This window comes from Danio rerio, chromosome 3, assembly GCF_052040795.2.
Source record: "Danio rerio strain M-AB ecotype USA chromosome 3, GRCz13ab, whole genome shotgun sequence".
In the NCBI taxonomy this organism is placed as follows: domain Eukaryota; kingdom Metazoa; phylum Chordata; class Actinopteri; order Cypriniformes; family Danionidae; genus Danio; species Danio rerio.
The window spans coordinates 39,583,950-39,596,258 of record NC_141023.1 but is presented as its reverse complement, the minus strand read 5'-3'; the positions used below and the strand labels follow the sequence as shown (position 1 = coordinate 39,596,258).

The 12,309-nt window shown below is 35.7% G+C and overlaps 1 protein-coding gene across 5 annotated transcripts in view; it reads left to right on the top strand.

Moving 5' to 3' along the window:
* Nucleotides 1–12,035, top strand: part of llgl1 (LLGL scribble cell polarity complex component 1) — an 83,006-nt gene extending 70,971 nt beyond the window's left edge. For 2 of the 5 annotated variants that reach the window (XM_087243336.1, XM_087243334.1), the window contains exons 18-23: nucleotides 6–270; nucleotides 356–470; nucleotides 3,111–3,187; nucleotides 6,837–6,960; nucleotides 7,041–7,142; nucleotides 9,709–12,035. In XM_087243336.1, the coding sequence (XP_087099462.1) occupies nucleotides 6–270; nucleotides 356–470; nucleotides 3,111–3,187; nucleotides 6,837–6,960; nucleotides 7,041–7,119 (660 nt within the window). In that variant the 3' untranslated portion in view covers nucleotides 7,120–7,142; nucleotides 9,709–12,035. 5 annotated transcript variants of the gene reach the window in all.
* Nucleotides 12,036–12,309: the final 274 nt, after the last annotated feature.

Below are 12,309 nucleotides of genomic sequence, written 5' to 3'. Positions count from 1 at the left end.
TGTAGGTTTTCATGCTGCCGAAAGTAAGTGCGAAGACCAAGTTCAAGCTGACAGCTCATGAGGGCTGTCGGGTGCGTAAGGTGGCACTGGCGAACTTCACCAGCGTGAGCTCTGAAGATTACTCTGAGAATGCTCTGGTGTGCCTTACCAACATGGGCGACATCCACATGTTCAGTGTGCCGGCTCTCAGACCGCAAGTGCGTTATGACTGCGTCCGCAAGGAAGACATCAGTGGCATCGCTTCATGTGTTTTCACCAAGACTGGACAAGGTTTGAATTTCATTCATTCTGAAATCACTTCTATCTCTGAGCTTTGAATGAGAATGTGAATGAAAGTTTACTGTGTTGGCTTCAGGATTCTACTTGATTTCTCCATCGGAGTATGAGCGATTCTCTCTGTCGGCTCGTGTGATCACAGAACCGCTGTGTGGAGTGGATGTAGAGCGACCTCACGATGTCTCTGCGCACAAGTAAACCCCAATGTCTTTATTAATGTTCATAGTTACTGTCCATTTCTGATTTTGGACACTTTTAACCAAAGTATTTTTTACGTTACAAGTGTATTTCATTACATATTTAAAGCATCTCTACCCAAGTATTTTTATTTAAATTCTTTTCATTCTTTTTTCTTTGACTTCCACCACCGCAGAATAAACCACCAAACTATTCTAGCATATATTATACACAGTGAAAATACACTGTCGCGACCCCAAATGTCTAGTGCTGAGGTTGAATATGCGCTCATGCCTAACAACACAAATAAGGAAGATTTTACTTGATTACATTCCCAAATTGTATTTCTTTGTTGATTGTCAGTTTTACAGCTTCAGCCACAATATTCTTAACCATGCCCCTCTTACCGCTAGTTTGCTATGACCGAATGATGTGCAGAAAGCCTTACCCCCTACTCAATATTCAGTTTCAGTTGAAAATGTATCAACAATAGGATGTCGCAGCAACTTCCAGTTCACAAGGACTTAAATTATCTTTAATACAATACAATACAATACAGTACAATATTTATTTAATAAGCACATTTAAAAACAACCTAAGTTGACCAATGTGCTGTATGTAGGAGTACTAAAGGCAGAGAAGAAAGCAGATTATAAAAGAAACCTTTAACAAATAAAGCTGCAAGCAGCAATGAAAGGGATCTCGCACCCAGGCCCACCGCCGCTCAGTGGTGTAAGGATGACAGAGACCAGTAGACAATAATAATTTAAGCTGGTATATTAAAAAACCTGAGAAAATCACTGATTTATGCCAAACTTCCTTCTGTTAGCAGGTGACACAATAACTGTGACTCAATATTGGCATGTAGATGTCTTTATGAGAAGAATCTCATCAAACATGTGGATTTTCAAACAGATCGGACATTGTGTGGCTGCGTTATAAGTAATTTTCTGTTGCCAGCAGGTGGCGTTTTAATTGGCTTGTAAACGTGTTCAGGTCAGGACTTTTATCAAACATGTGGATTTTAGGCAGGTTAGACAATGCATGTCTGAGTTATAACAACTTTGTTTCTTAGTGGAACATTAAAGTTTTGAGGCCGACACGGACACATCCTTTGACTCTAGATCTTAGCAATTTAACATGGACAAGGCCTTTAGATGACTACTTAATTTTGGTGTTGATCTGATAAAATCCCTAGGAGGAGTTTATTAAAATACAACCCCTTGAAAATGGAAAAAACAGCACTTTTTTGGTGCAGAAAGTTAAAAATATCCGACTTCCTGTTTGGTTTGAGATTTAGCACCAGGAGGCTTTTTTTGTAAGTACTGGCATGTTTGACGTGTGACAATTTTCGTACGTGTGTGTTTAACATAACTCGGGGGCTACTCTGTCAAATGTGCATAGGTGGCGCTGTCAAGCCATTTTGCCATGCCAACTTCCGATAACAAACGTAAATTTTCACCACTTCTGGTGCATGTGCAAAGTTTTGTGAGCTTGAGCAAGTTTAGGGCCTCAAAACTGTGATTCATTCTAGTGAAGAAGAAACAAAGCAATTACAATAGGGCTTACGCATCGTTCCAGTGCTCAGTCTCTAATAAAAGCAATAAAACCGTGATTAAGGAGTATTAAAAGCGAGAGAAAATAGATACTGTAGGTCTTTAAAACAGACTTAAACACAGAAATGGAGGGGGAAAGTCTAATGGAGATTGGTAGTGTGTTCCAGAGTTTAGGAAAACGTTCACCTCGTTTTTTTAAGGGATGTTCCAGGATCTTAAGATCTCAATGATACGGACAGAGCAAGTCAGCAAGGTACTGAGGAGCAAAATTATTGACGGCTTTGTAAACAAATAATAAAAATTTCAAATCTATTTCAGCTGCAGTTCACTGGTTACCCATTAAATACAGAATTGGAGTTATCGACTCGTACTTGCGGGTGCCAGAGAGTAGTCTAACAGCTGCATTTTGTACCAGCTGTAGACGAGAGAGAGAGAGAAGACTAAGAAATACCATAATAGAGAGAGTTACAGTATTCGAGATAAGTTGTTTTAAAGGCATGAACCACTGTTTGAAAATTTCTCTGGGATAAAAATGACTTGACTTTAGACAGCTGTCTGAGGTGGTAAATACAGGATTTTACTACAGTACTGATCAGTTTGTCAAATTTTAGGTTTTCATCAAACATAACACCAAGATTTCTTGCACACTGTGTAATATCCCAAAGATCCCACATTGATGTTTAACAGAGAATTTTCTTTGTGCCCAACTAGAAGTACTTCAATGCCATAGATTTCCCAGAAAAAAAATTATTTAATTTCACGTACACATTTAAAACAGAACTCCAGCTATCTATATTAAATGGATAAAATGAGTATGATGTGAAATATTATGTAAAAAATATATTATGTATTTGACCCAAATTTGTGTTGCTTTTTTTTTTTTTTTTTTTTTTTTTGAGTTTAGTGTCACGTTTTTAATCAAATAAATGCTGGTGTGGGAACCATAAAATACTTCTTTCAAATCATTTTAAAATGGCAAAAACTTGCTGCTTGAGTTACAGATGAGTGATTTTGATGGATGAACATGCTGAAGAAATGAATCATGTCTTAGAATAATACTTCTGCATTTTCAGCACATTTTTATTTTTTATTTTTAAGCAGTTCCAGCACGACGCTTCCACCGCAGGCTAATGGAACACACAAGTCACAAGCAGAGAGCAAGTCTGCTGAAACTGAAGGTAACGGTTCAGCACTACAGTCTCCACTGATGGAAAATAACTGTCATTCAACACCCAAACTAGCTGAAATCACCAGAGTTTGTGCGGTTCTGTTTTACTGGAATTTGGAAGTTTTATGGCTGAAGTCTAATTTATGTACCGCAGTTAATTTTTCCATTAACAATGATCTCACTTCTTTTTTGATGATAAAGATCACACTGTCAGAACACAGTGTAATTCATGCAGTTGTATGAGGTCATTGCTTAAGCTGAGAAAACAAAAATAATTCTTGAAAGATACTACTTTTGGCACTTATACCAGGGCTTAAAACAAACCAAAGGAAACTGGCTCAAGTGATCCAGGGTTATCTTGCTTTGTTTTGTACTGTTTATAATTTACCTGTGGTTAACAATTAAAAATATGTTTTCTGTTCTGAGGTCTGTTGTGCAAAGCTGTTTTGGTTGGTTTGTGTTTGTTTTTCACCTTTAATTGATAGAACAGTAGGAAAGTGTGGAGAGCAGAGAGAAGGGAAGGATTGGCATGGGACCTGGAGGGGTAAAGTCTAGATCTAGGCGGCCGACTGGAAGTGCGATATGCAGATTAATATAGCAGCATTTTTATGACCCTGTATAACAATAATTCATATTTTTACAGTACTGTGAAGGTTGGGTTTAGGGTTAGGGTGGGGTAGACGTTAAAAATATAATTTATTGGGTAATTTAATAGATAGCATATATAATACTTGGTACAACTACTGTTTTTACGTTACTGTGACGGTTGGAGTGGGGGTAGACGTTAATAAAATACAATAAATCGGAATTTTTATAAATAATGTAAATAAATCTCATTAAATTCCGGCCTCATCCATATCCGATCTAGCAACAACCACCTCGAGGTAGGAATCAAATTTGGGTTGCTGAGTGCACCGGAGTGCCGTGTCGACACACTAACGACTACACCATAGGCGCTGACTTTGCTGTTGTTTTATATTAATTATTAAATATTGCTGGCTGCAACAAAGTTTTTTAAAAGTTACATTTTTATAAAAGGAATCTCTTATTCTTCACTTCAGTTCAAGTGTTTTTTTTTGTCTCTAGCTGTCCAGTGCATGTAGATAAAAACTGTAATTGGCTGTAGTTTGCTAAGCATGGACTGTAACACTTAGGGCTTTATTTTGACGATCCATGCGCAAAGAGCAAACGCAGTAAGGGCGTGTCAGAATACACTTTTGCTAATATAAGGATGGAAAAATCCAATTTGCGCTGTGGTGCATGGTCTAAAAGGGTTGAGCTTATTTTCTTAATGAGTTATAGGTGTTTTTTTGAGAAACCAATCAGAGTCTCATCTCCCATTCCCTTTAAGAGTCAGTTGTGTCGTGCTAATGCTCATTTTATATTTATATGACGACCTTTGTAAGTGGAAAAACTGAGCGTTTCACTAGCAAGAAAAATGTTAAATGGAGCATCTGCAGCGTGATAATGAGAGATAAAGCCTCTCATTATCTACTTTTACATTCGCTCTCGTGGATAGGGAAACCTTGTACGCACAGGCATAAATTAGCCTATAAATATTTAATTTCGTTTATTAAGCGCAAAAATTTGTTTCAAAACTATTTCTAAATTCAGTTCTAATTTCCAGCAAACTAATAAATGAACAATAATTACGAAGTGTTTAAAAAATTGAGTTATATCCAAGTACACATGCTGTGCCCCATATGGTCTAGAACCTGACAGGTGGGTAAGTCTAAGCTTGTTTTTAATAAAACAAATATAAATATGGATATAATAAATAATACTGCTTATAATAATAACATTATACAAAAGCAAATTGTCACGAATAAACTGAAAAAGTCACCGAGATGAAGAAGGCATGAAAGTATATGGTGTTTATTTTTATTTAGGCTATAAAATGATATGTTTTGTAATATTATAATCCTTTATATTTATATCGTAGATAAATATTCTTATTATATCCTATATAAATATCCTCAATATTAAAATTTGTTTTAATATGTAAAGATATTTGTGTATTGCTCTATATCTTGTGTGTATTAAGTGTGTAAGCGAGGCGCACAATTAACGCGCTCTGCGCTGGACTTTAGACCGGCTTTGTTCTGGTCTATGGAACATATTGTTTCTCAAAATACCAACGTGCCAGCAAAACACCTCAACACGTCCTGTTTTTAGACCAGGACGCCTATGGGCCCACATATGAGCGGAAATGCATTTGCTATTTAAACAGCGTGGCGCAAAACGTCAAAATAACTCTTGCACCAAGCTGAAGCTAGCAAACAACAATTGTGTTGTGCTTTGCGTCGCATTGCGCTGGGTGTATGATGGGGCCCTTTGTCTTTTTCACGTTGCATTTTTAAAGAGTTCAAAACAAGATAAATTTAATTGCAAATGAACTCTTCATTGGACATTAAAAACATCATTCGTGAAAATGAAAATAAACTGCTATTTATTTTCACAAATTACAAACTGTAACTATTAGTTTGGTATGACAATATGGGATTTACAGCACAATATTGACGTTGTTTCATAAACTCGGGCAAAAAGTTGTGCTCACAAAACTCACTGCACAATTACAAGTGCAAAACATTCCTTTATTTTTAAAGGGTCAGTTCATCGAAAATAAATCAGTCTCAAGTGCTTTCAAACTACTCAAGTAGTTTCTTCTGTTAAACATAAAAGAAGATATTTCGTAGAATGTTGGGAAAAAAAACAGTGACAGGAACAAAAATATTATGGTTTCAATCATTGTTTCCATCCACCAATTTTTATGCGCCTTTTGGAATATCGCATTAAAAAATCCTAACACCAAGAACAGAAAAAAAAATGCAAACCAAGATGTGCACATATTTGGAAAATGTGCATCAAAACTGAGTAGGATCAAGTTTTTACCCAATAAGCAAAATGCGCAAAGACTATGATGCAAACACATTTACCGAATAAATTCCAGCAGGCACAATTGGTGTCATTTTTTTATGATAGATGATGTCATGACAAAAATAGGTGTAATGGGACAACATTAATGGACAAACCAGCATACCGACCACATTGTAAAACATCTGAAATGTTGTTTTAGTCATCCTTAAATTCCTTAAGCAAAGTCCTTCAACAAAGTGGTTCAGTATTATTACCTCCCAGAACTGTCTCCCATAGAAGGGTCTCAAATCGTTCTCAAAAAAGCCACAGTGCGTTCAATGTCTTTTAAAGCACTAGCAATTTATTGTGTATGAAAAAAGACCCAGTGGCATCCTCTATTGCAGCAATTTCCATTTTTCTTTTTGATATTTGGCACCAGTTACTCAGAAGGTGATAATTCTGTTCTCTTTCACTCATTGGATGGAAACGATGCTGTATTCGCTAACGTTTTATGCAATATTCTGTTTTTGCGCACAAGTTTAATTTGCATATTTGGATGGAAACATAGCCAGTGACATCCATCGTGAAAACTATAAATACAGTGGAAGTCAATGGCTGTTTTTTCCAAACATTCTTCAGAATGTATTTTATGTTCAACAGAAGAAATAAACTTCAAACAGGAGAATAGGTAAATGATGACAATTAAAATTTTGAGGTGAACTATTTATTTTTAAAAGCAGTGATTGGTTGGTTATCTATGGTTTTGCACACCTGTTAAAAGCCCTTGTGTGTTCATTCTCCAGATTTGTTGGAGGAAATGCGCAGTGTCTTGTCTTCTCCCATCCTGGATTCTCCAAACAGCAGTGCGGACATCACTCTGGACACCACTGGAGATCTGACTGTGGAGGACGTCAAAGACTTCTTAATGTGAGCGCTCTTTACTTCTCTCTACTGCTCTATTAGAGCGGAGTGTGTTTTGGGTTTTTCTCATGGCTTTGCTGCTCCAGGACTGTGGATGAAGCGGAGAATAACTTCAGGAACATAACTGAGGAGGACGGGAGATCTGCTGGAATCCTCATCAACTGAGAGGAGCTCTCGCACAGCTGGAGGTGAGCAGTATTTAGTGTTCCTCAGTGAACAGCAGACTGGAGGTTTCTTATTGGATGCTGGAGGGAGGAGTGCTGCTGACTCTGGCAGTTATTTAAAGGGACAGTTCACCCAAAAGTGAAAATTCCATCATCATTCACTCTCCCTTCATTTGATCCAATCCCTTTTTGCATTTCTTTCTTCCATTGAACACAAAAGAAGATTTTTTTTGAAGAAAGCTAGAAACCTGTACCCATAGTATTTGATTTTCCTACTATGGAAGTCAGTGGTTACAGGTTTTCAGCATACTACAAAATATCTTTTAAAACTTATGAAAATGCATTCACTAGTTGTTATAAACCTTTGCGTGTGAACTATCCCTTTTATGTGCAGATGAGTGTTAGATATTAGTTGGAAAAATGAATGATTTAGTGTGAATGGGATATTTTCAAAATCATACAGGTTTTAAACTAATACTTTTTTAACATGTAATAGTAGAGAATTATTAATTATACACTGATTATTCTTGTAACTTTTCTTGAAATAGTTAATGACATTTAAAAGGCAAAAATAATGATCTAAATGTTATACAGTACACACCTATTTTAACAGACCAATAAAACACAGACATAGACACATTTATTCATTCAAAAACAGTTACCGCTATCCAAGTAAAGCACCTAATTAAAGGTATTTGTTCGAAGGGAGAAGTTCACTTAAAAATTAAATCTCTGCTGTAGTAGTAGCAGTTGTTGTAAATGTTGTTGTAGTTGTAGAAGTTGTATAGATGTGGTTGTTGTAGTAGTAGTAGTAGTAGTTGTTGTTGTTGTAGATGTTGTGGTTGTAGTAGTAGTTGTTTTAGATGTTGTAATGGGAGTAGGAGTAGTAGCATTGTTGTGGTAGTTGTAGAAGTTGTAAATGTTGTTGTTGTAAATGTTGTAGTAGATGTAATTGTATGCTGTAGTAGTAGTAGTAGTAGTAGTATATGTTGTGGTAGTGGATGTTGTCGTTGTTGTTGTTGTGGTTGTTGTTCTTGTAGTTGTTGTAGATGTAGTAGTAAACTTAGTAGTTGTTATTGTTTTAGTTGTAGTAATAGTAATTTTTGTAAATGTTGTAGTTGTAGATGTTGTATAGATGTGATTGTAGGTGTTATTGTAGATGTTGTAGTAGTGGTTGTAGTTGTAGATGTAATGGGAGTAGGAGTAGTAGCATTGTTTTGGTAGTTGTGGTAGTAGTTTTTGTTGTAGTTGTAGATGTTGTATAGATGTGGTTGTAGTAGTTGTTGTTGTAGATGTTGTAATGGGAGTAGGAGTAGTAGCGTAGTTGTGGTAGTAGTTTTTGTTGTACTTGTTGTTATTGTATTGTTAGATGTTGTTGTAAATGTTGTTGTTGATGTAAATGTAGTTGTAGATGTTGTTGTAGTAGTATATGTTGTGGTTGTAGTTGTAGATGTTGTTTTAGTAGTAAACGTAGTAGTTGTAGATGTTGTTGTTGTTGTAGTAGTAGTAGTAGTTGTAGTAGTATTTGTTGTAAATGTTGTAGTTGTAGATGTTGTATAGATGTGGTTGTAGTAGTAGTAGTTGTAGATGTTGTTGTTGTTGTAGTAGTAGTAGTTGTAGTAGTATTTGTTGTAAATGTTGTAGATGTTGTATAGATGTGGTTGTAGTAGTAGTAGTTGTAGATGTTGCAATGTGAGTAGGAGTAATAGCATTGCAGATGTTGTAGTAATAGTGGTTTTTGTTTTTGTAGTAGTTGTAAATGTTGTTGTTGTTTTAGTAATTGTAGATGTTGTGGTTGTAGTAGCAGTAGTAGTAGTAGTTGTAGATGTTGTAATGGGAGTTGGAGCAGTAGCATTGCAGATGTTGTTGTAGAAGTAGTTTTTGTTGTTGTTGTTATAGTAGTAGATGTTGTAGTTGTAGATGTTGTTGTAGTTAATGTAGCGGTTGTTGTTGTAGTAGTATTTGTTGTAGATGTTGTTGTGGTAGTGGGAGTAGGAGTAGTAGCATTCAAAGTTCTGAACACAGCCAGTACTAATTAACTAATTAAAAATCACAGCACATAAACTACAACTAAAACATAAAAACAAACCCCTCAACATTCAAAAGGCTCAAATGCTTAAGGACGAAGATGCAATTTCAGAAGGTTTTAAAAAATAGTTAAGTTGGAGCATGTCTAATGTGAAGCTTATTCCAGGATTTTGGAGCGATAAAAGTGAGATCCCCTCCTCGCTTACTGGTTTTTGGTACAGGAAGTAAAGACTGGTCTGATGAACTTGATGACCTACAGGGACTGTATTCGTGTAGATCTGATAAGGAGGTGCCAGACCATTTGAGGATTTATAAACAAAACTAATGCTGTACTTTTAAAATCTAATATAATGGGGAGTAATTATTGAGTTTTATTTGAACTATCCCTTTAAGTTTTATGTTGTTTATTTGTGGTATCCCCTGTGGGGAAAAAAGCCATCTTGTGGCCATGTTTGGCAGTGCAGAAGTTTGATTTTATCATAAGATCAAATCGAGTTTTTGGGTAAATGCCTGTGATTTTTATGTAATTGCATTAGTATTTAATGAAGATGTTCATTTTTAGGAGCCGTCTGAATGCCTGAAGACTCACCAGATGAACTCATTACTTCAGATCAGATCTCTACAGAGCTCAAGAAGTCGCATCAAACAAGTTTTTACAATGGGAACGTTGCACTTTTTTTCTTCCTCCCCTGTGCCAAAAGACTGAACGAGTCAATCTGTTATCCTCTTCTCCTTCACCTTTCCTCCAGTTTTCCATTTTTCCCCCTCCCCAACACCCACAAAGGGTTCCTCTGAGGTCCCATGAAATGGTACATTTGAGAGGTGACTTTTAAAGGGATCAGGCCATAAAACAGCTGAGATGTTGCACAATGTCCATATGCAGGTAGGGGGGCTGCTTGAACTGAGCCCGTTTTTTAATATTCCTCTTTTCTCCAGTCACCTCTGCTCTCGTTAATTAGTGCAAAATCCATATCAAAATTCTTCAAAGTCTGGTTTATAGCTGCTACAGTAAATTTCATAGTATTTGAGGGCGACTGCACCAAATAGGTTCATATACATGTATGGCACAGCTATTTAAGCTTTAAACTGTTAGTTCAATCAAAAATTTTTACTCTGTCATTAGTCACTCACCCTAATGTCGTTTCAACCCAGAAGAACTTCATTGATCTTTGAAATATGAATAAAAATATTTTAGGTGAAATCTGAGAGCTCTCTCATCGTCCATAATAGCAAAAATGTCCATTGTTTTTTTCTGAAAAATACCTTAAAATCATCTTCAAAATAGACGAAATGACTTCAGTGGTTAAACTGTACTATTAGCAAGCTTTAAGAATACCTTTGTGTAAATAAAATAGAAATAACCTCTTTATTTAGCACTTTTTTTTCTCCTAGGTGTCAGTATATTGCGCATGTGTCATGCAGTCTTTCTCAACCACGTTCTTGTTGGACCACCAGCTCAGCACATTTTTCATGTCTCCTTAACCAAACACACCTGATTCAGATCATCAGCTCATTAGCAGAGATTGAAAGACCTGTAATGGGTGTGACAGACAAAGGAGACAAAACATGCAGTGTTGATGGTCCTCCAGGAACGGGGTTGAGAAACACTAGTATTTGTGGATGTGCGCCCTATACTGACACTGAAGAGAAGAAACTGTTGAATAAAGTCATCATTTTGGATTTATGTGAACTCAGTTATTCTAATAGGTTGATAATGGTCCGATTGAACTACTGGCGGATCTGTTTTGAGGATATTTTGGGTATTTTTTGACCAAGTTGAGAATCTTGCTGTCTATGGATGATTAGAGAGATCTTGGATTTCACCTAAATATCTTGATTTGCGTTCTGAAGATGAACATAAGTCTCTGGTTTGGAACGGCACAAGGGTGAGTAATTAATAACAAAATGTTCCATTTTTTGAGTGAACTAACCCTTTAAGGCAAAACTCATTTAGCTCATTACCATGGGAGAAAAGTATATAGTCTTTCTGAAGTGTTTACTTTTTTCCTTATTTTTCAATAATTACTATGATACTGTGATGGTTTCTGAACACAAATCAGGAGTCTATTGAAAAGTTATGGACCCTGTGGGTTTGACAAGAGATGTTTTCCTTTCAGTCATTCGTCTTATATTATAATTATTATTATTATTTTAAAATAATGTCCCTTAACCACTTGCCATTGTAAGTAATTCTGGCATTTAACTGTGAAGTGTGTAACTTGAAGGAACACGAGAGTAATTCTAACTCGTTTTGCTTTTTGCCACAGTATTAACACATTATGAAGGAGCTAATGACTTTTTGTATTTACACAGTATTCCTTAGAATAATTTTTTATATGGCTTATAAGGGTTGGTATTTTGTATTTTAGATATCTCACTGGTATTTAGGCATTTCTAACACTGCATTTTGTGGGGCAATTACAGACAGTTGTGTAGTATTATATGAAGTCGTTACTATAGGCATTAGTGTAGCTAATAGAGAACAAATCAATATTGAAGGAATTGGACTAGTGTTGCACAGACACTATGAAAGACACAATTGGCTGCTGGAATGCAGATGTTAGTCAGCGTGCTTTTAGAAGACTTTTAACATGAAAGGATCTATTTCAATTGTAATTACAAATTAAACTGCACATAAATGCTTGGTGTCCATTCATGGTCACATTTCTCCCTGGTTTTTGTTTTGTTTGTTATATGTCAAAGGGACCTCACTAATTGTAGTTGTTTTATTATTTGTATATTTTTGCCTTGCATAATCTTGTTACTTTCCATCCAGCACCTATCCTGTGAACATGTATTTAATTTTATTTTTTTCTTGTGTAGAATTTTAATTTTGAGATATAGCAATGCTAATGAAATCTTGAATGTTAATAAAGTATTTACTCCACATTTCAGTGAGTCTTCAGTGTGGTCTTAACTCAAAGCAGGATTAAAAAACAAATGACAGTATTTTGTTTCTGGAATGAAAACATTTAGGAGCTTATTGCATTAAAGTTCTTTTGAACGTTATTCACTTAATCTCATTAAATCCATTTTTGAAATGGACAATTAAATCAACTTTTATCATGTAAGGGGATGATAAAAACACACCAATAAGCAGAAAGTAATACAAAATAATATTTATATTGTTAAAAATCTAATGAAAAAGGGGTGCAGGCAATTT